Genomic DNA, 27,726 nt, shown 5'->3' with positions numbered 1-27,726 from the left:
CATAAAACTAACCCTGTCTGCTTGAAAGTCACTGCATTGAAAAGATAAAATCAGAGTCCAGTAACACCTTTAAGACCAACAGATTTATTCAGGGCGTGAGCTTTCGAGGGCAAGCACTCTTAGTCAGACTATGATCTTCTTACATGACAGGGAATATATAGCAAAAATCAATTCTGTTACACCCGTAGACTGTGTCACAACCAAATACATCCAATGATAATCCTTTGTCAAAACAGCCAAACAATCCCCTAGAATTCAGTGTACTTTACAAAAACACAGGGAGAACCAAACTGCCTTTTATTAGTGATCAAAGGTTCTCACCTCTCCATATGCACTGAAATGAGTGGAATTTACAAGTGTGTCTAGAAGGGCGAGTCTGTTTTATAGCAGTGGTTGTGCTCTAATTTAGTTGAATAATATGGAATGGTTTAGTTACTAAAAAAGAGTCCAGTGTGGCTTTGGCTGAAAATAACTGTCATGCGATGAACCTTACATTGTCATTTGGCTGTCCTTATCATATAGCAGCACGAGTTAGTGATATATTTCCGTTCGCTCAAAGGCAAACTCCTATGCATGATGCTAAAGTACCCAAATGACATGCTGGCCAGTATGTCTGGAACGTATATTTTAAGTTGAATTATGTAATACTGTATTTTCTGGAAGAGCTCTTTAGGTTTCTGTTTTCATAACCTTTATATACTTTCAACTAGTTGTCAACATGTGTGTCCTTACTCCAACCTTGCTTGCTTGTGAGACAGCACTGAGTTGAATGTTCCACTGCCACAAGGATAAAATTAACATTTAACAATACTGTTTTACTATTAGTAGAAAGAACATAAGTGTATGCCTTGACATGTTCCAAATATCTGCCTTCTGGAAGCCTTCACATATCTTCTTGGTTAATAAATTGGCGTTAGCTAGTCACTCTGGAGAGAGGAGTACTGCTAAAGCTGGGCCCTGTTATTTGCAATTAGATTTTTCCAGGGCAAAGTGATACTTTGTTGGAAACACTGTTAAGTCCTGCACAAGTTTATGGGATAGCAGTTTAAGAGTAGCTGAGCCTATGCCGTTATTCAGACTTCCTTCCTGTTAAGCCTCGCTGTATCTCTGTATGATGGTGGTTAATAGTATTCTCAAACCTAGTAATGCCGGAAATACTGCAGCACCATTGGAACTGGGACTAATCTTTTAAGGCGCCACAGCCTGAATTGATATTATTATGATCTTGCTAGTATACTGTAATACGGCTTATTTTCTCCAATTTGCGGTAATACATTTCTCAGTGAAATATATTGCTTTAGATTCTGCTAGAACAGATGGGCAGTCTGTTTCTCAGGCAAGTGACTGAAAACATGTTTATCTAGCCCCTGCACTGTATTATTAATAATTCCTATGACACTTCTGGGGCGTGTTTGCCATGAAGGTGAACTTGCTGCCTCCATTTGTTTCAGTGTTAATTGCTTAAATGTGTACCTAAACAGCTGCAGCTTGCCACCGCTGTGGTATTAGAATTTATTCCACGTCTCTATAAATTATGTGGTTTTGGAAATGTTAAATTTTCTGTTGTGCTTCAATTGACTTCTCTCCCTCCTACTTAAAAAAAAAAAAGCAAAAACACAAGTCTGAGAATCTTGAGCAGTGATCCTTAAAAAGGCCATGTGGTTTTGCCAAGGAGCAATCTGTAAATCTTGGGAGAACACTTTGTAGCCAGTTCCTTCTGTCCACTTGCAGTGGCTGCTGCTAGCCAGTGGAAGTTGTTTATTTTATGCAGATTTCTGTACTCTGGGAATAAAATCTCAGAACCTAGATTTCTCCTCCAGGATCTTAGAACATGTTAAATAATAAATAGGAATTAAACCAGAATAGCCTCTTGCCACTTGAGGCAAAGCAAATAACATACTCCTGCATCCACAAGTGTACCGATATCGATAAAGTTGCCATGTTTGTAGTATTGTTTTTATGTTCTAATTTTTAATTTAGTGTGGGCGTGGCAGTGTTGCTGCATAAATTGGTAGGGGGTGGTGAATTATTAGTTTTCACTGGTTTTGGAGCCTTCCCCCCACTTCATATCAAACAGGGAAAGTGCTGTGGTTGAATTTGTGTAAAGTGTAATATTTAAAGACAGGTAAAATTGATTGCTACTGAGCACAGGAAGTGTGAGGGCACAGTGTGTATTCCACTTGTGTGCTTTTCAAACAGCATAGGTGCCCCGATTTCCTCCTCCTGTAACATGTTAGTGCTTGCTAAATTTGGAACATGTCATAGCACAAGTTTGTGAACACTAAGCATATTTTTTTAAAAATCACACTTGTTTTTTGGTAGTTCTTAAGCTAGGTCCCAAGTCTGTGCCATCTGCAATGAGTAATGTAATTAGTGATTTTTGGCAAAGTCTGCATCTTGAAAGCCGGGAAATGTGCTGTAGACTTGCAGCCCTTAATTAGTTTTGCATGTGATCACAGTTAATATAAACTTTTCTTGTAACTTCCTGGGATTATCCTGTGGTAGTAGCTATCTGGGTTGAGAAATACTCCTCAGCAAGCTCCTTACTTTCCTACAAGGCCTAGAGTGTTTGGTGTATTAACATGACAGTTATCATTGTGCTTTGCAATGGAATAGGAACTTCCTGCAGGTCTGACTGGTGAGTGCAGGTGCATACATGAACAGACACCTGGAGATTCAGGTATACTTTGTGAGTTGAGTAGGATAGATCGAGGAGTATCTTGATTTCAGACCTAGAAACATCCTTATCCATGGTTCCTCTATGTATTTGTGAAACTGCCCGGGGATTGGAACGTGTCCGGCTGTCCAAGTTGGAATAGGGCCAATCAGGGTGCTGGCTGATGGAAAGAAAAGAAGAGATAGCTAGGATTTCTCAAAAAGCTTTATGTAGCGTGCTTGCTTTATTGCTTAAGCAGAAGTTCACGGCAACGGCTTCCCACCCTTTTATGGCCCTGACATATCATGAATAGTTTACCTTTGGTTTGAAAAAGATAGCCGATGGGCCCCAAGGCATATCGAGCATGGGAGGAGAAGGGGAAGTTAACAGGCAACTAGAATGTTATTTCAGCTATTGAATATTCCAGACTGTGTGAGAGCATGTTTCCGATTTTCAGGTTCAGATGCAGAGAGACGATCTTGATAGTTCTATGCTGCACTGACAGGTTTCATCTATGTTGCTGGAACAGGCCTTGGGGGTGTTTTTAATGTCTGCTGAACTGTTCAGCCGCTAATGAGCTCTTTCTAGCTAGCCTCCTCTCCTTCTTTTTGGTACTTGCTCCTATTGCTGCATTAATGCCGAAACTGAATGTGTCACCTTTAGCAGGAGGGCTTGAGTTCAGAATAAATGCATTATGAAACCTGGCTTAATGACTGAGCGTTTTCCAAAACTAATCTTGCCATCTGCCTGGAAAGAAAACATGTACTGCATTTGTCTCTAAACAACGTCTCTTGCTGCTGCTTTCTGCCGTTTCCCCACTCCAAACTCCATATTGTACTCCGCATTATTCCTGAGGTTCCCACGATCCTCTGAGAGCAGCATTTTGAGATGTGGTGGGATTTCAACAGGGTATGGGGGAGACAGGAAAATTCCATTCTGTAAGCAGAGTTCCACTGACAGAACTTTTGGGGAGGGGGATGTCCAGTCCCTTTAATTGAGGCTTAAGGGGATGTTATTTACAAGGACACTTTACTTACCACCATGCCAAGAAAAACATCAACTCTTCATTTCTACATTATTAAGCCTTTATTAAAGGGACAGGACAATTCAGCCTACATTTTGAGTAAGATCCATTGTTACTCTGACTGCTCCTGGCTGTGCTGTTTAAATCTGCTGCCAGGCTCTGATGTAGCACCCCTGAGTCAGAATCCACCTCAAGCCCCCATGCTTAGCAAGCCAGCCCACCTGCTGATGTGGGTGGGTGGGTGGCTGGCTGTTAGAACAGCCTCCAGCAATTGTCTTCCAAATGCCTGGCATGCGGTCAGAAGCAACCATTGTTACCTCCTCTCTCTTGGACTGAGCAGCAATCACGGCCTACTAAATTACAGTGGGTGTTTAGGAAGATGAGGGTAACAGGAAAGGCAGTACTTCATCTCTGTCCAATAATCAATCTCTCTCTCTCTCTCTTGAACCAATTCATCTCATGTTGGGTCTTCATCTTTTGCTGCAGTCACATTACTGTTGTTTCCAGTATCTCTTGTCTTCTCCATAATTGGATCAAAGTACAATAGCCTCTTGTGGCGTAGGGTGGTAAGGCAGCCAACATGCTGTCTGAAGCTCTGACCATGAGGCTGGGAGTTCGATCCTAGCAGCCAGCTCAAGGTTGACTCAGCCTTCCATCCTTCTGAGGTCGTTAAAATGAGTACCCAGCTTGCTGGGAGGTAAAACGGTAATGACTGGGGAAGGGAATGGCAAATGCTAGAGGGCGGCACCCCAAGGGTCAGACATGGCTTGGCGCTTGCACAGGGGATACCTTTGCCTTTACCTTACGATAGCCTTAGTTGGTCACACCTTCTAGGAAGAGTTCAAGCTCAGCACTAAAACTGTTTTAAATTAATTGTAATATCAGTTAAAGAATGTGTCATGCTGAAATAAAATTCTCAGCGTTTTCTGTTCAGGGTTAAAATCTGGCTTTCTGTTTATAAGTGGGGGGGTAGGTGGGAACTGACACATTTTATTTTTATTTTTAGATCACAAATATCTCTGAAAGCATTTGTGTGACTATAGCAGTCTTTTTAATGTCTGCAAAATACTAGATTGCCCTTTGTCTTCGAACTCTGTATAAATAAAACATCATATTATAGTACTTAAATGCATCCAGTATACATTATTGATAGTTGTTGTGTACTCAAGCTCATTAAGAATGAAAACAATCGGGAACAAATAACCCTTTTAGTTGAGGTTGTATTGGGTTTGGGATAAACTAACGTTCTGTGTGTAAACAGATTGAAAAACCTGCTATTACAGGAACGGTGCGTGGCTCAGCCAACTATTTTTTTTGTTGTGCTGAATCAGCATTACCATTACTAATAAAAATAAAATTGTTAGGAAAGCTGGCTAGCAAACCCTGATCAAAGGGATCCCCAGTGCTGATCTAGCCTTTTAAATCATTGTTAAGAAATTGCAAGCAATGTGATGTGGCATTTGGCTCCCCGTCTGCATTTCTGATTCCCCCCCCTCCATTCCACCATGTATCTATCAGGCAGCTCTGACTCTTGAAATCTTGTTGGTCTTTAAGGTGTTGCTAGACTTGAATTTTTCTCTTCTACTGTAGACCAGTATGGATACCCACCTGACACTGCTTTTACTTCAGTGGAGCAGTTCAGATGCTATGTAGCCTGACCCATTGAGCTCACCTGGGCTTCTGGCTTCCTACAGCTATATTTTCCCGTGCTCCTTTCATCGGTTCTTCCAACCTCACCACCCCAATTAATATACCTGTTTTTTGTTTTGTTTTTTTCAAAGTGCATTCCCTGTCATTATCTGTAACACTCACATTCTTAAGCATTGGTTTAGAGCTGATATCATAGAATCATAGAGTTGGAAGGGGCCATACAGGCCATCTAGTCCAACCCCCTGCTCAACGCAGGATCAGCCCAAAGCATCCTAAAGCAGGGGAAGGCTGGGAGGTTAAAATGGCCCGAAAGAAGGCCCTTTCTGTGCTGCAATCTGGCATAAGAAGTGTTTGATTTCCATAGAGAGATTTCACTATTGGAGAAATTATGATTCTCCTTGGATTTGACAGCTTCTGATAAGGGTAACTAATCTTCTCTTTCATGTCTCCTAATGAATGGTCTTAGCAGACATAGCCTCTTTGAAAACATCACATTTACATCATGTCTCTCTAACACTCATATGAAAGTCATTCATTCAGAATTGCCCAAAGGTTAAAGATAAGTAGATTCATAATGTTGTGAATGTGTTTGCTATGCTTTATAATGCCTTGCGGTCACATATGTCATTCTGAATAATCCCACTTCTTTTCTAGCAATAACTATATGCATTCAGATAGGCTGGACTTTGTTTATCTAACAATACTTTTAATGCATATTTGTAATCTAACGGCTTTCAGGACTTCACAGAATAGATAGAGAACAGAATTGGTCTTCAGGGTTCACCAGTTAATGACATACTAGCACAGAAAAGTTCTTTGTCCTTAATTCTTTATGACTGTTGGTTTTAAAATACATAATGTTAGCTTGGTGATCCTCCCAGGACTGGTTATTAAATAGTCAAAATTGTTCTCAGGGTATATTGTTTATAGGTGTACATGCAGTGTCATAAGTTGTTATGCTTTGGTAAGTTTGGGTTTTTTTGTGCAACAGTTGGGTATCTTGGAACTCAATTGGCTTAAGTTCACCTGTCATTATCACCTTGACTATTAAATATTGACTAAGTATTTGCAACTTTCTCTTTGTTAGGTTCACTTTCCAGACACAGAGAGAGCAGAATGGCTGAATAAGGTACGATGCCTCTGTTTTTCAGAATAAATTTTATATTGTTTGTTCACGCTTAGTCTACAGAATCTTGGCCAGGTTAATTGGCTACACAGAACCTATTTTTCTGTCCGGAAACTTAGAGTGTCTTTGTGCAGCTTGAAGGGTCATTAACAAATGTGCAGAATAAAGATTAGATCACCAGTCACCTTCTCAACCTGGTTATCAATAAATATCTTTTCACAACATGGCCAAACTGATGGGTACATAAATCCACAGGTTGGAGCCATGCACAGACAATATGGATGTTTCTACAAACTTCTTTTAACGTGGGATGTTGGCTCCCCAAGTAACAGATGCAGTTCCTGTAGCTTTAAGAAATGAATGTCCTGTTGGTGACCATTGAGGGGGTTGCTAGACAGCCACAACAGTATTGTCAACCTTCAGGCCTTGTTTTTGGTCAGTAAAGGGTAGGGCATCTTGAGGGTGGTTGTGGCATTTGAGAGAAGACTTGTTGACTTTTGGTGACCTGATACCACATGATTTGAATGATTTATCTAGGACTGCTTCATCCTGTTCATCAGCAGCCAGCCCACAAAAGCCATTCTGTGTAGTAAACACATCTGAATCGCTACTGTGCCTTGGAAGCTCCCTGGGTGTCCTTTGGCCAGTCACACATTCTCGGCCTAACCTGTCTTGCAGAGTTTTAGTGAAGATGGGGAAGATGAGAATGGTGTAAGCTATCTCGAGTCCACATTATGGAGAAAGAAGTAAACACATAATACATGTAGATGAAAATTAGGGGGTAAAATGTAAATTGGTTGGATAATGAGAAGGAAGCAGGAGAAAGTGAGGTTCTTCCCCCCCCCCCATGTCCTTTTGAGTTAAGCACTGTGCTGCAGGGCCATAGGGGGAGGTGGGAAAGTTGAGAAAGCTAAAGATGGGGAGGGGTAGATAAGATGAGAAAGAAACAGGACATGAGACCCTGGGGATGAGTTATGGCAAGAACTGTTATATACAATCGCTAAGACCTGGAAAGGTGATATACTGACTGATTGTATGTAACTTTATAAGTTTTCTTAGGGAATAGTTCTGCTTGATACAGAGCCAGCTTGGTGTAGTGCTTAAGAGTAACTGATTGTAACCTGGGGAGCCAGGCTTGATTCCCCACTGCTCCACATGCATCCAACTGGGTGACCTTGGGCTAGCCACAGTCCCACTAGAGCTGCTCTCACATAGCAGTTCTGTCAGAGCTCTCTCATCCCTACTTACCTCACAGAATTCCTGTTGTGGGGAGAGGAAGGAAAGACGATCGTAAGTCACTTTGACACTCCTTCTAGTAGTGAAAAGCAGGGTATAAAAACCAATTCTTCATATTGACACAGTTCAATGCATGCAAATCTTTCTTCTTTCCCAGACTGTGAAACACATGTGGCCTTTCATTTGCCAGTTTATTGAGAAACTTTTCCGTGAAACAATAGAACCAGCAGTAAGAGGCGCAAACAGCCGTCTGAGCACCTTCAGTTTCACAAAGATTGATATAGGTAATCAGGTAAGTGTCTGCTAGAGTGAACTGTACATAGTCTTGTTGTATCTGGAACCTTATATGAATAGAGCACCTTTTATTTGTTGAAATATGCCCACAGTTCTGACATGACTGGTTATGGGGACCAAGTAGGTTGCCAAATCTGCTTTAACTTTGCGTCTTGAAAGTCTTATCTCCTGAAAATCTTGTTGGTTCTAAGGTGCTACACAACTTGACTCTCACTGCTTTAACTTAAGTTCTTCTGCTCAGTGGGGGATTGTGTTGTGGCAAAGCTTGTCCTTGAGGTGGTTAAAAAGCTTAAAACGTGTTGGTTGAAAGAAGATAGTTCCATAATTGTGTAGAATTTTTTATTAAAATATATTTTTGCTTTCACAGTTTTTTACAATTCTTGTTTTTCAGCCAAAGTTGCAGTATGTCCTGAGATAAATATTTAGAGCAGGGGTAGTCAACCTGTGGTCCTCCAGATGGTCATGGACTACAATTCCCATGAGCCCCTGCCAGCAGGAGCTCATGAGAATTGTAGTCCATGACCATCTGGAGGACCACAGGTTGACTACCCCTGATTTAGAGCATGTTTTCAATATCCACAGGAGCAATATGGCAAAATATTGAACTGATTTATTTACCTGCTGTCTTTTATGCTTTAGCAGGCAGGTTTTCCACTGTTCTGTATGCTGCTTCCCTTCCTGTGTTGCTAGTGGTTGATCAGTTGCTTGATTACTCCTGAATTGTTGCTATGGCGATGAAACAACATAAATAAAAAGATTGCGAAAAAGTACATGTTACAAAACTTTTAAAATCGGTGCTTGTTGTCTTCATGCACATTGAACAGACATTGCAAATGTTCTTGCAAAAAACTTACTTGGGGCATACATGCATAAAGCTCTACAGCAATTCTGCTTGCAACAGATATTGTTTGATTATTCAGCTCAAATTTGTGTTGACTCAGTGGCCAACAGCAGTGGATGTCCTGCCCTAAAGATTGTAGTTCAAATATTAGTTCTTGGGTTAACCGTGACTGGCTATGCAGTAACCTTTTGGACAAAAATAATTGGGATAAACGTTTAACACACATCTAGCATGCTTGCTTACGTGGATGCTGTGACCAAACTGGAGCATGGTTTATATCTGGATCTTTTAAACAAGCCTGGGCAGTGGATAGATCGGATTGGATGGAGACCGGGGGATGGGGGAGGGATACATCAGCTTAGATCTTAAACCTTATTCCACTTGCATTGTGGAGTCAGTCTTCCACTGCAGATCGCGTACATCCTAAATTTGATAGGCCCTAGGATTTTTACTTTCCCCCTAGAAGAGAATATACTGCTTGCTTGTACTGTGAAAAAGATTAGAACAGTAACAAGTCGCTACTGGCATTTTGGCATTGCCTGGGGAACATAGTGCAGGATGTATTTAGTGGGCTTTCTGCATGGCCGAAAGGGAAGTGCCCTTAAGGGGCCCTGGGGTGTGTGTGTGTGCAGGACAGCCAACTTTGGGACTATAATCATAGAATCATAGAACCATAGAGTTGGAAGTGGCCATGCGGGCCATCTAGTCCAACCCCCTGCTCTACGCAGGATCAGCCCTAAGCATCCTAAAGCATCCAAGAAAAGTGTGTATCCAACCTGATGCATTGACTGCACCCCCAGGAGGATGGTGATGTCTAGGAATAACAGCTCCTGCTGCTTCCACTTCTAATACCAGCCTTCTTCTCTGAGTCACCTCACTGGGGGAAGGCACTGAGTACAGTGGGGTTCGCTCTGGCACCCATTGTCTCCAGTCTTGGCTGTGCCAAGACTTGAGGAATCTGTAATCAATGAAGCTGTAACCTGATTCTTCCCAGCATAGTGTATCTGCACCATCTTTTACCCCCCGCCCCCCATCCCGCCACACTGTGGGCTCGTCCCCATTCCAGGCACAACACACACTGCAGTGGAAGACCCCGAAGCCAGGTTTAAGATCCAAGCCACTATGTTCACTTTCAGTACTAGGCTTTTGATTTCTGGGGTGAAACCTTCTACCAATGGTAACAAAGTTTCATTTTATCAGAAAATGTAGATTGCAAAAAACATTTCTATCCCAACACCCCTCCGGTGATTATTTGGGACCTGTGTATTAAAATTATTTCCAGGTGATTTTTAAAAGCTGCTTAAAATGCTAGAGTTTATTCTCGCTGCTATCTTTGCAAAATAAGTTCTGCCAATCCACATGCACCGGCTAGTAACCTGTGGCCTGCATATTTATTAATCGATTGCTCTTGCATCCTCTTTGGAAGTTACAGCATTGTCGGTAGTTCTTGTAAACAGATGCCCCTTGGGTTTGGGTTTAACATCATAACAGCATCTTTAAGCCCTCAGATCATTCCTTGTGCCTTTGTGGTAAAAGACAAGCAGATTTTTCCTCCTCCCTGGCTGTTTGGATCCAGTTTTCACCATAAGAAACCAAATGACTCAAAGGAATAATATTGTAATATATGGTCCGTAGGACAAAAATAACTGTTCTGACCTACTGCTAATGTCCGTCATTGCTTATGCAATCTGCCCCTTGGAATGGGTGGAATTAATTCGTAGCGACACATCCTGTGTGAGTAGCACATTCTATCAGCCACTGTTTCTGAATCAGTATTCATACCAAGCAGAATGTTATACTTAAGGAAAGGATGAGCTTTACATTTAAGCCTAATTTTGATAGAAGTATTAAGCCATTAAAATGGAAATCCTGTTACTTTTAGCCCCTTAGGATTAATGGTGTTAAAGTGTACACTGAAAATGTGGATAAAAGGCAGATCATTTTGGATCTTCAGATCAGGTAATAACATGTGTTTACCTATCCATGAAAGGTATTAAAACTAGTTTGCACTCGAGATAGTGTTTTGTTGCCCATTGTGAAAATGTTGAAAAGTCTTAAAATGTGACATCTCTTTAATTATTATGGATATGCTGATTAATTTAGCCTTAAATAGTTCACAGCCATTATGCACTTGGTGGATAAAGTGTTCTGTTTAGCTTGGTGTCCAAATATGAGATCATGTTTCATGTAAGCTGTATTGCAAAGACATAAGCCAAGTAATATGGGCTGAAGGGCACCAGTGTCATTAATGAATTGCATGACACAGCTAGCTAACTTCTCCCTACTCATTCTCTCTTAACTTCTGTTAGGTCTGTTGTTGTTGCAAATGAATGCAACAAACAGAAGACTGAATACATTTTTTAAAAATGCTATAAGGTATAATTGTTAGTGCTTCCATCAGCATGCAGGAAGAAGAATTCTTTGACATCCCCTCTCATCCAGCACAGATTCTAACAGGGCAGTCAGGTTAATCTGTTGTGGCAAAACCAAAATGAGTTTTATGGCACCTTAAAGATTAATGAATTGATTGATTCACTTTGGTGAATAGGCACAGATGTTCATAACAATGCACTAAGATACTGGCACAGCTCCGCAGGGCTGCAAGACAGAGCTCTTCCACCAAGCTAATGACTTAATAACATCTGTAGCCCTCCCTTACCAAACACTCCCAGTGAGTGACATTAATCTGGAGACGTATGGGCAGTGAAATGTCTGGACGATGGTATTACTAACACTGCCAGTTTGTTACTTATGTTTTTATTTTGCCATATTTTTATTTTTATTATTTTTAAATATTGATAACTGTAGTTTTTTTTTATTCAAATGGGTAGCCGTGTTGGTTTGAGTAGCATAATAAAATCAGTGTCCAGTGGCACCCTTAGAGCCAGTTTGGTGTAGTGGTTAGGAGTGCAGACTTCTAATCTGGCATGCCGGGTTCGATTCTGCGCTCCCCCACATGCAACCAGCTGGGTGACCTTGGGCTCGCCACGGCACTGATAAAGCTGTTCTGACCGAGCAGTGATATCAGGGCTCTCTCAGCCTCACCCCACCCCACAGGGTGTCTGTTGTGGGGAGAGGAATGGGAAGGCGACTGTAAGCTGCTTTGAGCCTCCTTCGGGTAGAGAAAAGCGGCATATAAGAACCAACTCTTCTTCTTTTTCTTAAGACATAGTCTGAGGAAGAGTGCTTGTTCTCGAAAGCTTGCGCCTTGAATAAATCTTTGTTAGTGCTAAAGGTGCTACTGGACTCTGATTTTTATTGTGTTGGTTGTTTAATTCACTGTTCATTTTAATCCATTTTGTACACTGCCCTGAGCCATATTGGGAGGGCAGTTCAAAAATTGTTATTGTTATAACTGTTATTTAATAATATTGATGTGTATAGCACTGGACAGAAATAAAGTATATTAGGATAAAAAGTATCACAGCAAAATATGACAGGGTTGTGATCCAATGAGGTCATTTAAAGATATAGATTTATGTCAAAGATGATCCAGCAGTTTCTTCTTCCAACACATTTCCCCTTTCAAATCTGCTTAAAATCCAGGCTGAAATGCTTGCTATTGAAGTTTTACCCTACAGCATGCACATGGCACTGGCAATTATAACATTTAATAATGAATCAGCTTGGTAGCTGTCAATGTTATTGGTCACTATAAATCTGTGTATCTTTTCAGTTTTGTTGGTAACTGTGAGATTGACTTGGAAATCAAGAGATACTTCTGCAGAGCCGGCGTGAAGAGCATACAGGTAAATTTTAATTTTCCTGGACATGCTATATAATTGTTTTCTGTTTAATTAGTAAAGACAAACACAAAAAAACCCTCCTGCAAACAGGAAGTGAAACCTTAGCAATTGTTTTGGCCTGCACAGTTATAATCATATAGGTACATTAACAGACCTAGGTAATCAATAATATATTGCTGTTTCTTAGACTATATCCCTAGTTTTTGTTTAGTGTTTTCTTGACTGATCAGTTTCTTTTTTAATTATTAGATTCATGGTACAATGAGAGTTATAATGGAACCGCTTCTTGGAGACATGCCCTTAATTGGCGCGCTCTCTCTGTTTTTCCTTAGGAAGCCAGTAAGTAAAAAAAAATTTTTTTTGAGATTTTTCATTCTCTGTCTCGCAAAGCATTGTTGTTTTATTTTAGTGAAATAATGAAGTGTCTTGGGTGTCGAATCAGACTTCTTAGATCAGAGCAGTCAGCATTCTCAGGAAATTTTTATTTTACTGGCCAGAATTCTACATGGGAGTTATTCTCATATGGCATGTGTAGTATAGTCAGGAGATCTGAGGATCGTCTAGGCCAGGGGTAGTCAACCTGTGGTCCTCCAGATGTCCATGGACTACAATTCCCATGAGCCCTTGCCATGGACACCTAGAGGACCACAGGTTGACTACCCCTGGTCTAGGCAAGGATGTTCAAAGGTGGTTTGCCATTTCTTGTCTCTGCATCATGACCCCTAGTGTTCCTTGGGGGAACTACCACCGAAACTCTAGGAGGTCTCCCATCCAAATATTAACCAGGGTGGGCTCTGCTTCGCTTCCGAGATCTGACGGGATTATATGATAGTAACTGGTTACAGCTGGTTTCTGAGGCCTGTTTGAGGGGGAACAGCATGGACCAGGTCTCTGCTACCAATTCCCCAACATGTGTTGCTGGCTATTCTCAGGGCTATGTGCAACATTCCCTGTCTCTGTATGCCCTCTGAAATCCTTGTAGATTTATTATTAGATGTCTCATTATTGTATTGTTTTGACTTTCTCAGTAAGAAAAGTCAGGGTACAAATATAGTAAATAAGTTAATTAATGCTCATACCTGTACAACTTTAAATTTTCTCATTATGGTCACCATCTGTCATACTTGGCAAAGGTATCATTTCTGCAATTGAAACAATACAGTCATTTATTTTGAAATGGCAAGTGGGTTTATCTAATGGATATACTCAGGTTCTTAGAGGTAAAAAGTTGCAAAATCATGTTCTTAGAACAGAAATAATTGAGAGATGTATTTGCAGACTCCTCATGTTTGTTTGTTTGTTCATTTGATTTATGTGCCACCCTCCCAGCAAGCCAGCTCAGGGTGGTATACAGTATTAAAACTGAATAATAGTCCAAGTTAAATATTTATGACATTTTAAACCATATCTACAATTAGCAGCAATATCAGTTTTTATTTCCTGCAATTGTAGTCATCACAGCATTAAATCCCTGCAAATAAAACCTAACACAATTTAAATTTAAATGTGTGTTGTGAATAATTCTGTATCTTCTTTCTGTGTCTTCACATATGCTGTGCATTGGGAATATCAGCTCGAATGTTATTTCCAAAAAGGCAGCATCAAGCCCTCAGGGTTGCTGAAAAGTTGAATGCATGAGAGCCGTGTTGTTGGAAGGCTCAGAGCAAACAGAGCCTCAGGCAGAACTTCTGTGCACTTGGTCACTTTCTTCTGCCCCTGTGATCCTATTCCCCATCTCCCTGCAACTGATCTTTCACTCCTTTCTATGTTCTTTATTTCCTTGCACCAGAATTTTAAGAGAACTTCAGAAACCTTGTTACTGCAGAGCTAAGCTGAACTGAAGGATTGGTCTATTTTTTCCCCCTTCATGTTGTGTTTGGTTTTCTTGTGGGGAGGCATTTCATATCCAAGCTCACTTTGAAAACTAGCTCCCAGTCAGTTTCCCCTTGCAAATCCAACTATGATGTTTTCTACCCGCCTTTTAACATATGAAGTTAGCATTTGGTCCATACAGTGCTCATTTTGAATCCCATAAATAGATTTAATTGTAGGGCATTCAAACATCTTCCACGCAAAACTGTGAAAACTAACTATGTAGTTTGGTTCCCACCCCCAAAGGATGAAATGGGTTTACCAAATTTGCTTTAACTGTTTCTTGATTGATTAGCTGATCTGCTCATGGATGTGGATGCTTAAATTCAGGAGTTGCCATTCCACCCACTCTGCTGCAGGGAGGAAGCTGATAAGTGTTTCAGTCGAAATAACACTTGCAGAAATGTTTAAAATGCGATTGAAAGATGCCTTCTTCATTACAAAACGTTGATTGGATGTGGTAAATAAAAATGTGTTTGCTTGAGCTGTACTTGCTATCTGGTTTTATGATCAGAGACTTATCACTGGTGTGGTAATCTTCCACGTCTCATTTAGTTTTGTCTCCATAAAAAACAAGGCAGCTCAATTTCCCATTTTGGCATGGGAAGTATGTATATGAGTTACATCTAAACCTATAGCCTTCTTGCAAGAATCATAACAAGAAACCGTTGGAAAAAAGCATATCTTTCCTATGTAATATTCTTCAGATTTTCTTGACAATTATAGTCTATCAGAACTTTTAGTGCACACTTTGAATTCACTCTCAAACATCTTTCTAGTCAGGGCTACAGTCAGGATCATCATTCATTTTGTTAATCCTCGTGCTTTATAAACACTAACTTTGTGCCTGTGAGAAATGCCAGATTCAAACTTCCAACCAGTATGTAGATGGAACTTTTTTCTTCAAGGGCAAGATTATGGTTTGCTCTGCATATCATTCCGCTTACATGTTTGAAGAAAGAGCCCCGCATAATGTTAGATCCCATTAGTGAACTATGGAGCTGGCTGCATAAACAACTTAGGCCTGTTCCAGTTAGGGCAAAGGTTCCAAACTGTGATCAGTAAAGCCATGAGACTAAAAGCTGGCCTTATATGTTCATTCCACTGTACAGTTTACTTTCTTCTCTGGTATCAGATTGGTTCAGATGCCTCCACCTGCCAATACTGCCTGTTTTGCCTATTGAGTTCACGTCACACTTTGGTTCTATGGAATTTACATACATACATACATACATACATACATACATACATACATACATACATACATACATACATACATACATACATACATACATACATACATACATACATAGAAATTTATTGGCATTATACAGAAAAGAGAGTCGACTATGGAATTTTTATTTCAGTGTGTTTATTTCTATGTAGGTCCAGGAGCAGGTACCAAATTTGAAAATTGCTCCTCAGTGCAAAAGGCAATTGTTCCTTAGTGCAAAATAATTGTCCAGTTAAAATATACCTATGTGAATATCATGTTTCTGTATTCTGGTCTATCACCATACAATTAAATAATTTGAATTTTATAAACAAGGCAAGGTATGCCATCTGTCCTCATCATCGGTGACTGAGTTTTTCCATTATTTCCTCACAAATTATAACAGACATGTATTTTGAAGGCTTTGACAACTGGCTGTTTTTGCTGGAAATAATCACAAGATTGTTTAAGGCCATAATATTCTCAGATCGATGGGATTCTTTTACAAGAGTAAGCCTATCGATACTGCATAGGATATGGGACTTGGTTAGTGCATGGAGGGCAGGATTGGAGGTCTGCCATGGCAGAGATAGGGGGGAACTGGTGAAAATCCTTCACATTCTCGAAGGTTAGGGCAGGGGTAGCCAAACTGTTGCTCTCAGTTGTCCGTGGACTACAATTCCCATGAGCTGGCAGGGGCTCATGGGAATTGTCATTCAGACATCTGGAGAACTGCAGCTTGGCCATCCCTCAGCTAGGGGAACAAAGGTTTGCAATGAAATGGCCATGATCCACAAGCGAAAAAAGCATATAAGGGAGGTTAGTACCAGCAAATGATTTTCAGTGGAATTTCCATGGCGGCCTGAAGGAATGCTATAGTTTACATCTGTTTAAAATGCATCCCACTTTCATGGCTAGCTTATGTCTTTCATCCAGTAGCACAATCTGCAATGACTTTTCTCTTAGATCAAAATTTTACTGTATAGTGGTGTTCTGTCACGTAGATTTTGAATGGCTGCAGCCAAGAAAAACTTTTCCTGTGATTTTTGTTAGGGGAAAGGCAGAGGAATTGTTTTGGCAACTAGTTAGGGTTTTTTTTTTTCCTCCTCCTCATATTTTCCAGTCCAAAGCAACAACTGGCGATTATTCAGCATACGCTGCAGCCAGTATCTGGCTTTGATGACTATATATGGCTACGTTGCTTAATTTAACAATTCTGATCATACTTGTCTAATGAGTTTGCTTAAGCTTTCTATTCTATGGCTTATGGGCTGCACAGAAATTTTATTACAAAGCCCCCCTTTCCCCTGTATACTTCCTAAAAAAATAGTTGAAATGTGTTCTCAGTTAATACTTACAAATGATTTTAAATAAGAGATCATATGTAAGGTGCTTTACTAGCACAATTTTGTTTTGCGCTAGTAAGTACAGCATTTCTCTGTAACAACAGATATGTGCCTGACTGCCCTTGTAAAGCCTGTTTTCCCAACCTTGGAAGACTTCAAGTGTGTAAAGCAGGGGTAGTCAAACTGCGGCCCTCCAGATGTCCATGGACTACAATTCCCATGAGCTCATGGGAATTGTAGTCCAGGGATATCTAGAGGGCCACAGTTTAAGTACCCCTGGTGTAAAGGGAGAAGATTCCCTGCCTATGTATTCTAGCTATCCTATGAGAGTCTTTACTTGCTGTCAGGGAGTATCTGATATCTGAGGCGTGTTTTGCAAAGAGATTTTCCTCTCATCGAAGTCACACTATGCTTCAAGTGGAACTTAGGAAACAGCCTGTGCCAGAGGTGTTGTAATAAGTTGAGTAAAATAAATTGGTCTTCATATGCTCATGTGAGCTGAGCAAGCACCTGATCTTAGAAAGAATCCTCCATCTCCATACTGTGTTTCAAGAGCAATGCTAACTAATCTTCTCCTTGATGGCTAATGCGCCCTTCATAATGCCATTTATGACTAATAATTTTTTTAAGTATTGCTTGACCTTTTGAATGAGTCAGTTACTAGGAATCTGGTTGAGGACTGTTAAGTCTTGATGTTAGGAAAAACTGAAGCATTCCTTTCAGTCCTAAGTGGTTTCTCATCTCACCCTCACAACATATTAAAAGCAAAGCTACTAGCAAAGTAGATGTATGTACCTTTCCATCTTTGTTATTGTGAGTTTCCTGTATTGTGCAGGGGGTTGAACTAGATGGCCCGAGAGGTCCTTCCAACTCCATGATTCTATAACCGTAGCGAGCAACTTGTTTATAATTTTGTAAAGGACCTGTAAAGACGCCACGTTGAGCAATGAGAATAGAAATTATTTATCTGCACTGGCATCTATATTTTCTCATTTTTCTGCTTTCCAACTCTGCACCTTGGGCACTTCCAAAATAGAGAGAAAGCCAAACTTAAGGCAAGAGCACAAAATAGATATTTCATGCATGGTGGAGAATGAAAGTAGATATCCCATATTGAAATATTGATTCAGCTGAGACATTACTTTTTTTCCTGTCTCGCACATTTCTTTGGCAATAATTGGGAAGCTGAGCCAATCTGGAAATCTTCAGTAACAAGCTTCAAAATGTACTCTAGTGGAAGCAGTAGGTGTTAATTCTTAAGTAGATGATGTTTCCTTAAACTCGCATCTTAAAAGGTGGTCTGAACATTTGTGGGAACAATGTGGATTGTTTAAATTAAACCAGTGTAAATCCTTTATCTAAATTACCAATAAATCCTCCACCCTGATGTAAGTAGTTTTCTCATTCATATATTTTTTCTGAAATATATGCATATGGACTTGCTGCTGTTACGAAGCATATCAGTTCATAATTTAATAAGACCTTTAAAAACTAGGAGCATAATCTCACACCATGATGCTTTCTGTCACAGATGGGGGTCCCGGGGTTCTCATGCTGGAGGGGAGGGGTTTCTCGGTATCTTGTTCTTCCTCCTTCTCTGTAGCTGAAGCACTAGGAGTTCCAAACAGCATTAACATTTATTCTCTTGTGTTCACAGCTTTTAGAAATTAACTGGACAGGACTGACCAATCTTCTGGATATTCCAGGACTAAAGTAAGCCTTCCCAAAAAAGAAAGAGGATTGTGTATTTTTGAATATTAAGAATTAAATGTATTTACTTCATTTATGAGCTACTTTTCTCCACAGTGGGCACCCACAGCGGCTTATGTAATTCTCCTCTCCTCCTGTTCATCTTCACAACAGTCCTGGAATGAAGACTAGACTTGATTGTACGTGGCTGGTCCAAGGTCACCCCGCAAGCTTCCATGGCAGAGTAGGGATTTGAACCGGAGTCTCCCCCAGTTCCTAGTCTGATGCTCTTAACTACATCACAGCGTTGCGTCTACTTTCTACTGCTTTAGAATGTGGAATTCATGATTAAAATATAGCATCTAACATTGGTTAGAACATGAGCAGCAAAGCATAATAGAGCAGGCCTCAAGGCTCCCAAAGCTGGCATAATTTTGCCTTGCTCTGTCTGATTCCATCTCTGTACTGAGATAACAGCCGCCACTGGCACCTGAAGTAGGGAAGAAGCTTCTCCCCAGCATAAATTGGCATAAAAACAGAATGTAATATTGGGGGGGGGGGGGTGGAATGCCATTCCATCCCAAGGTTCCCAGGCTGCTGGCTCCTATCCTTTTGTTGAGCAAATACATAAAAGGTGGGGCTCTTATATAGGGATTAAGAGGCAGTTCTGCCTCACTGGCTGTGTGTTACTTCCCAGTCGCTAGGGTAACTCTTCAGTTGAGGTGCAGGAGTTTCCCTTAACCGCAGCAGTTAGGGTTGGGATTGTTCTTATGTAGCATTGTTGCTTAATGGCTTGAAATGGAACTCTTACTTGTTTCAGTGAACATAGCACATGCGGTATAAGCAGCCTGGTGGAATATGCTGCCAGTGGAACCCCGGGCCCTGGCGGAACTACCAAGGTTCCTGTATAGTTCTCATTTCTATGTAAACCGCCCTGAGCCTTCGGGGAGGGCGGTATATAAATGTAAATGAATAAATAAACAATAAATTAATATTGTCTATATAGATAGCGGCTTTCCCCACACTTACCAGACGATAGATGATAGGGATTGACTGATAGTATGATAAGGCAGCTTCATGCAATCACGGCCGCTGCTGTGAGCAGTGCATGTTCTCCGCCAGCATGCCGCAGCCTCTCCCTCAGCTCCTCCACATCTAAGCTGGCTATTGTGTGTGCTGCTATATGGTGCCAGCAGATATTGCACAATTGTGAAGATGTAGGAAAAAGAAGGTAGGTGTTTTCCCAGCATAGGAATGTACATGGCAAAGGCTGAGTTATGATGTGCGGTTCTGTTTCTGTAATCACTGTTTCCTAGAGAACCAGTATGATCCTTTGTACTCTGCAGCCATATAACACTGGGGACGGACGGAGAGTTTTTTAGGCAGGGAAAACTCGCATCTGAGTTACGCTTCGCTCAAGAATGTAGTCACTCTAGTTCCTCCACAGTTCAAAGTGTCCCAGACTGGTGGCAGTGAATATTTGAGGTTTACCTGTAGCTTTCCATCCAACCCCGTAAACTCTGAAGTCGCAGATTTGCTTTTAGCGAATATCTTTTTGTTGTACTGGAAAGCTTGTCATTTGGCACAAGTTTGGTTAGGATCTGTAGGTAAAAATGCATCAGTTCCTTTTCATGAACAAGCAATTATTCTGTGGTATCGGTAAATGTTAGGATAGTTGATATTTTTGAAAAACAAAAAAACATTGATAATTGTAGATTTTTATTAGGATGAACATCCTGAAAAGGCTACCAAAGAGTGATCCATTAATAAAAGTTAAATACAATAATTTGTTTCGCTGATACATAGTCCAAAAACAAAATCCATGTAATGCCTTTTAATAAAACCAAGTTCCAGAGTGCTTCATTGGGTTACATGTATGCAAATATAAGGAAGAGGAGAATTATCTCCCCGTTTGTTTTTTTTTAACATTCAGGCTGATGAAAACATCTGGAGAACTCTAAAGCTTGCACTGTGCTGTGGTTTTGTGTTTTAGATGGTCCTAATGAATGAATTATATGGCCTTTGTTCATTTTGCAGTAGCCCAGTGTGACTGTCTCCTTAATAACATATATAATGTCAGAAACATTGTGAAGTAATAAATACAGTGCTTCATTCATCAGTTCTCTATGTTCAATAACATTAGTAAAAGCAGATGGAACAATTTACGCCATTTGTGCAAATATTACTAAGCTGTTCTTTTATTCTGTGTTACTGTTTCCACCTTGTGGTCATGGAGGGTAAAAATGATAGAAGTGTGTGACATTTGGTACTTATAAGTATATATTTCTACTGCTAGGATCATTGTGTGTTCCAGATGACAGATATGTCCTATATATTTACAGGGTAAGGCTATGAAAAAATGTAGCCTATTCAGATAGTTCTGCCTTTACAAAGCATGAAGCATAAAGATTGAAAACTGAATTTCCCCCTGTGAAATTTTGTGGAACTAAAGGAGTTTGGGGTGGTGGGGGTGGGGGTGGGGGGAAGTTTCATGCTTGTCACTCACTTGAAAATTACTTATGTCATAGGATAGGATTGGTATTTGCCATGCTACCATGTTGTGGAACTCTGTTTAAACAACAGCTGAAATTTCTTGTTCAAATACTGGCAGCATATAACTGCTGCTGAGACAGGACTTTGTAAAATAATTTTTTTCTCATATTTTGTCCTCAACAGCGGTTTATCAGACAGTATAATCCTAAATATTATATCTAATTATCTGGTTCTTCCAAATCGGATCACTGTTCCTCTTGTGAGCGAACTGCAGATTGCACAGTTGCGGTTTCCCATACCAAAGGTAAGAATTCTAGTACAAAGTTTGCAGGGCTTTTCTGATTCATGAAAAGGTATTTTAAAATGTATTTTGAAGCACCTAAAACAGGGGTAGTCAATCTGTGGTCCTCCATATGTTCATGGACTACAATTCCCATGAGCCCCTGCCAGCAAACACAAATGCTGGCAGGGGATCATGGGAATTGTAGTTCATGAACATCTGAGGACCACAGGTTTGACTACCCCTGACTTAAAACATACCAGACAGTCTGCAAAACATACACGTGGAACAACTTCCAAAATCTAGATAAACAGGTCACTTAATAGTGCCTTTAAAATGTTGTAGGATCTGGGCATAATCCTCTTCAGATGTTATCATAGCAGCATGAAAGTTGTTTCCTTTTAGTCTCATATTGTTTTGATCATGGTTAAATGATGAGAACCCCATGGGTCTTTCTCACCTGCTTATCATTTGGCTGGAAAGAATACATTCAGTTGAGCCCATGGTACTTCTGAATAATAACATGACAGCATGGGAAGAAGCCACGATAAAACAGCATCTGAACTACTTTGGTAACCCATGAAGACACCATAAGATACAACTTGTTGGCTGTGATCAATCTCTAATTTTATGTGGAATCACCTCCTGGGCTGAGCCTGTGGAGTGTAGAAACAAAACACCATTTAGTCGTATAAACTGATGTGGTCTAGAAGCAGAATAAACATTCTGGCTCAGGAGAACAAAGCCATAGCAGCTGTGTTCCTCAGGATCTAGTCAAATCCAGTTAGTGACCAAGCTGCCTACAGTTTGAAATATTTTAATATATCGTTGAAAATTTGAATCGCTGCTCTCTTGCCTGTTGACAGGGTGTACTACGAATACACTTCCTTGAAGCTCAGGATCTGGAGAGAAAAGATACTTTCCTAAAGGGAACTATTAAGGGGAAGTCTGATCCTTATGGAATCATTCGTGTTGGCAATCAGATTTTCCAAAGTAAAGTCATCAAAGAAAATCTCAGTCCAAAGTGGAATGAAGTTTATGAGGTAAAGTTTTGAGAACATTACCCAGTATGGGTACAACTTTTTTCCAAATTGAGTCCAGGTACTTACAGTGCCCATTTAAGCTGTTTGATATATTACCTTCTTAACATGGAGAATATTTTTGTTTCCAGTTTTGTTTTTGTATTTTGTTGATACCCTTGGGCAGCTGATGCTTAAATTGCAAAGATGCCTGGTGGGGATGTGGCAAGGGAAATAAAACCACGTGCACTGCTTGTCATGGAATAAAAAATTACATTCCTTTCCATATTTGGTGGGAGAAAGTGATGCTTAAAGCAGCTTTCAAACTCCTCAGAATGCTGTGCCTACACATTGATGGGAAAGTGTTTAATGTCGGATTGAAAGCTGAGGTTTCAAGATGCTGGACGTCAAGCCAGTGATCTTTTGACCTCTGTATGACAGTGTTTCGGTACAGATTCGCTGTTTTCTAGTCGGAATTATTTAAGCACCTATCAGCACAATGAAGTTAAGCAAAATGAAATATAAATGAAAGATGGTTTGCTTTCATCCCTCCCCCATTCTTATTAAGAGGATAGAATAATTAAATCTCAACAGTTAACCTATGAGTTGGATCATCTTGCATCTGAGAAAGACTTCTTTCACCGTTGGAATGTGGCTTTGTTAGTACAACCGATATTTAGGATCCAGTCCACTATTCTCATATATATACTGATGATGCATCCTGCAGTAGCTTATAATTTGCATTTCTCCTCTATTGTACATAGTTTTGTAGCTGAGACGTTTTCTAATTTTGATCATCATAAGATGGGACAAGCAGGATTTTTCTTTATATCAAAGCTATATCAGATATCTATGTTGATCAGGCTACCTGTTCTTGTTAACTATTGCACTTTTAGGCTTTAGTGTATGAGCATCCAGGACAGGAGTTGGAGATCGAGCTATTTGATGAAGACCCGGACAAGGATGATTTTCTAGGGAGGTAAATATGACAAGCTACTTCAAAAAATATTGCCAAAGATGTGAAAATCTACTTGGGCCAAATGTCTTTGTAATTAGATCTTTAAGAAATACATTTTGTATATTATCTGTCTTTAGGAAATCATTTTAGTTCTGATTTTTCATATGCCTAATGCTTCAAAGAGACAAAAATAGTAGTTTTTTTCTGTGACACACCTTTATAGAAATGTTAAAAGAATGATCTTATATTATGGAAGGTTTCTATGTTGCAAAGAAAGAATGAGTGGCGTCTTGAATTAGATTTGTAGAATGCAACAAAATAGATTGAACATTCTCATCGAGGGGTTACTCTACGCTGTTTCAAAATACCATGATATTTTGTGCATGGCATTTAAAAAACATTTGCACTGAAAAGAAAGCCAATAAATGTTGACAGTAAATACGGATAAGAGTAAAGTCTGTCTGCATGGTAACAATTACTGTGATGGTCTCTCTCTGTCTCTCTGTCTCTCTCTCTTTCTCCCTCTCTCCCTCCCTCCCTCCCTCCCTCCCTCCCTCTCTCTCTCTTTTATTTTTTAATAGATTAGGTTTGGGCTTCTAATATGTGTATGAGAAATAACTACTGAAAGCTTTTCTATGTCTACTCCCAAGGCAAGCTTTATGTGTTTTCCCTTAAACATAATTTTGAGTCCCAAATCAAGGACCTAATAGTCCAGCTCTTCTCCAGCAATTGTGAATGCTGCTGTTTTATTCACAGTGCTTAATGGAGAGTTGTCCTTTGTTTCACATTTCCTTAATAATTCTTTCCTTTCACGATGGCTGTCTGGCTGGGTCCTTTGACTTTTGTCCTCGTATTTGCACTCAATTTCAGCTTTGCATACTGTAGTGGAGATAATGGCCTTCTAATGCATTCTGTTCTTCTCCTAGTCTAATGATTGACCTAATTGAGGTTGAAAAAGAACGCTACCTGGATGAGGTAAGGCTTTACCTGTGCATTTGGGGGAACGGGGGAGAATGGCAATGTGGATTATTTGACTTTCGTAAAGATCAGCCTCGAAAAACTTAATGACCTATTAAAGTGACATTTTTGAAGAAGTTGCAAAGCTGCCATACCAGACTCTCCACTTGATAACAACTTCCTTTACTTTAGATAAAAATGTAGCTGTGTTAATTGATTGGTTGCAGCAAAAATGCAAGGGAGTCTTATGTTTATCCCCAAGTAAATGCTTTAGTCTTGAAGTGTTGTAAAGTTCCTGTTTGCTTCTCCCTTACACTGTTAACTGCAAGTGTAGAATATATGTATACCATATTAGTGTCAGTGTGTTGTATCAGTGGATTATGATAATTCAGAGACACGTAAGCCTAACTAACCCCATAGAGCTGTTGCATGTGTGATTACATAGTCAGAGCCCCGCAAGGAATGATTAAGTAGATCAGGCTTTCTCAGTCATGATTTCCTGAAACCCTGGGGATTTTGATGGCCCTGGAAGGGTTTCCCAAATGGGTCAGAGTTAATAAATTTTTATATATTTTAAAACTTTGATATGGCCATGTTGACCTGCCCTTCCTCCCAAAACGGCCAATGGGAACCTGGAGGGGGTGGGAAGGGGGAGGAGCCCCAGGGGGGCGTGTCCACAGCTATGCTTCCCAACCAAATTTTGCACGATTGTCCCACTTCTGGGGTTTTTTGAAGCCTGAAGAATGTTTCAGGGATATCTCAATGGTAAAAAGGTTTTAAAAGGCTGAACTAGATACTGATCAGTCTGCTTACAATATCCCTGATGCGAAATTTTGGAAATTCCATTTTAGTTTTACAGTATGGATTGTTTGATAGACATCTGTCAGTCACAGTGTTGTCGTATCAGGGCATCATCATCATCATATTAAGTGCAAATAAGTAATGGCGTCTGTTAATTTATTAGTGAAAGACTTTACTTCTCATGGCATTAACTGACTTTGTTTACAGTGGTTTACTTTGGATGAAGTCTCCAAAGGAAAATTACATTTAAAACTCGAATGGCTCACATTGATGCCCACTGTAGAGACTCTTGATCAGGTATGGTTTTCAGACTATTCTTCGTCAGAAATTTAGACATGCTGAGGCTGCTTTTTGTTGTTGTTGTTAGGTGCGAAGTCATGTCTGACCCATCGTGACCCCATGGACAATGATCCTCCAGGCCTTCCTGTCTTCTACCATTCCCCGGAGTCCATTGAAGCTCGCACCTACTGCTTCAGTGACTCCATCCAGCCACCTCATTCTCTGTCGTCCCCTTCTTCTTTTGCCCTCAATCGCTCCTAGCATTAGCCTCTTCTCCAGGGAGAGGCTGCTTTTATCGAGATATAAATCAGATCCTGAAGATTTTCACTTGCAAAACTCAGGATCATTTTATGAGCTCCATCAATGGTAATCTGTGACTTCCGGCTACGCAAGGTGATCGCGTGCCCTCTCCGCACCTCGCCATCGCTCCCACCCACCCCAAATGCCATCCCACTAGCTGCTTTTCTGTTTGCAGCAGGCTTTCTAGTAGTTAATGTATAAACAGAACTTGAGGGCAGGTGGTGACTGCGTAATATGAGAAACATATCCTTTCTCTCACTTATAACTGTGTATTTCTTTAAATGCTCATTGTTTTGCTCTGTTATTCCTTGATGGAGTGTAGATTATTTTTCTATAACGTATTTGTATTGTATGCTAATTTGCATGTGGATAGCTTTAGAGTTCTTTGTAGAAAATCTGCCATACACAATTGGTTAATTTTGACTTGTACTGTTTTAATTTTAGGTGCTAAAAAGCATTAGAGCTGATAAAGACCAAGCCGATGATGGGCTTTCATCAGCGTTACTTATTCTCTATTTGGATTCAGCAAGAAATCTACCAGTAAGTCTCCTGCCTTTGTTGGTTGATCGTGAACTTTTATTTTATCACGTGTTGCTTACTAGTATGCCACTTTGCCTCACTAATCCACATTATGCCATGTCTTTAACCGCATTTCCATATGCCTTCTGCAAAGCCAGCATCTCCCAAATACAAACATACATTATATGGTAGATTTTTGTGTGTGTGCAGAGCAGTCATGTTTGCAGAATGCAGAAATATTTGTGGTTTGTTGTGCTATAAACTAACATTTCCTTTGATGTCAGAGTAGATACTTCAGAGCTGATGCTTGTTAACTTTTAAGTGATAGAGGCTTGTGCGGGGTCAGGAAAAAGATGGTTGAACTTATTAGTACGATTCTATAGGGCTGTACTTCACACATCTTTATTGCAAGCCACGCGTAGGTATTTTGAGTTGACTACCGTTTTGTGAAAACTTATTTTTCTAATCCTATCCTAAATTATTATAACTGTGTAAATCGTGGAATTATGGCTGCAGCCAGTCTGACTCCACAGTTTGGGTTGAATCTTGGCATTGGATTGATACAGTGGCCTTTCATTATGTATTACTTGTACATATGCTGAAAGTGGGAGCTGCTGCTGCTATTATAATTATTATTATAATTATTATTATAATTATTATTATAATTATAATAATAATAATAATAATTATTATTATTATTTAGTTGACCGCCACTCTTGGTCCAGCTGGCTCATGGCGGTTTACAACAGGTTAAAATACTATAACCCCATCAGTACTCGTAAACCCCCTAAAACCCCTCAGCCATTCTCCCCCGGACTGACTTAATGGACTCCTTGAATCAGGGGAGGGATCCAATAGATCTTCCTTGTCCTGGCCTCAAATGCCTGGCAGAAGAGCCCCGTCTTCTCATTTTAGCAGACACCAGTCTGCATTTTTGGAAAATAGACTTTTTGAGAATCTTGAGTTGGATAGTTCCTGGCTCCATGTTTTATGTCTAAACAGTGAATGTATTAAGTTTGAAGATGTTGGGTACTTTCACTTTTTCTTTAAGAGTGTCTGCAGGGGATGGTTCATTCAAATAAAGTTTAATGTGATGACTGTATTTTTCAAAATAAAATTTAAAAAATAGATATGTTGGGTCTCAAAGTTCATGTTGCTTATACTTGAGTGAATCTAATGGGTCTGTGGCATAGTTTAAACTGAGTAAATGGCTCAGGGATAAGCTTACGTAGTTGTTCAGGCTGAGGTTTAGAACTTTTATACTACATATATAGTGAATTTCTAAATGGATATTACTTCCTAAATATAACTTATTTAATTAAAGTGCAGTTGATCCTTAGATTTCTGATTGTGTTTGGGGGATGGAGGGCATAAAAAGTCACCAGTAGAAATGTCTTATATCTCCAGTAGTTATGGTGAGCAATCCT

General features: G+C 40.0%; 1 protein-coding gene across 3 annotated transcripts in view; it reads left to right on the top strand.

The window, feature by feature from the left end:
- ESYT2 (extended synaptotagmin 2) overlaps window positions 1-27,726 on the top strand; it is a 55,931-nt gene that overhangs the window by 7,416 nt on the left and 20,789 nt on the right. For all 3 annotated transcript variants that reach the window (XM_077304020.1, XM_077304021.1, XM_077304022.1), the window contains exons 2-13: window positions 6,418-6,459; window positions 7,850-7,984; window positions 10,710-10,786; window positions 12,504-12,576; window positions 12,823-12,912; window positions 18,662-18,717; window positions 21,370-21,490; window positions 22,333-22,509; window positions 23,382-23,464; window positions 24,370-24,418; window positions 25,409-25,498; window positions 26,225-26,320. In XM_077304020.1, coding sequence (XP_077160135.1) covers window positions 6,418-6,459; window positions 7,850-7,984; window positions 10,710-10,786; window positions 12,504-12,576; window positions 12,823-12,912; window positions 18,662-18,717; window positions 21,370-21,490; window positions 22,333-22,509; window positions 23,382-23,464; window positions 24,370-24,418; window positions 25,409-25,498; window positions 26,225-26,320 — 1,089 coding nt within the window. The remainder of the gene's footprint in view (window positions 1-6,417; window positions 6,460-7,849; window positions 7,985-10,709; window positions 10,787-12,503; window positions 12,577-12,822; window positions 12,913-18,661; window positions 18,718-21,369; window positions 21,491-22,332; window positions 22,510-23,381; window positions 23,465-24,369; window positions 24,419-25,408; window positions 25,499-26,224; window positions 26,321-27,726) is intronic.

The sequence above is a fragment of the Paroedura picta genome, chromosome 11 (assembly GCF_049243985.1).
Source record: "Paroedura picta isolate Pp20150507F chromosome 11, Ppicta_v3.0, whole genome shotgun sequence".
Lineage (NCBI taxonomy): Eukaryota > Metazoa > Chordata > Lepidosauria > Squamata > Gekkonidae > Paroedura > Paroedura picta.
The sequence above is the reverse complement of the archived record's forward strand: the minus strand, read 5'-3'. Positions and strand labels throughout refer to the sequence as shown.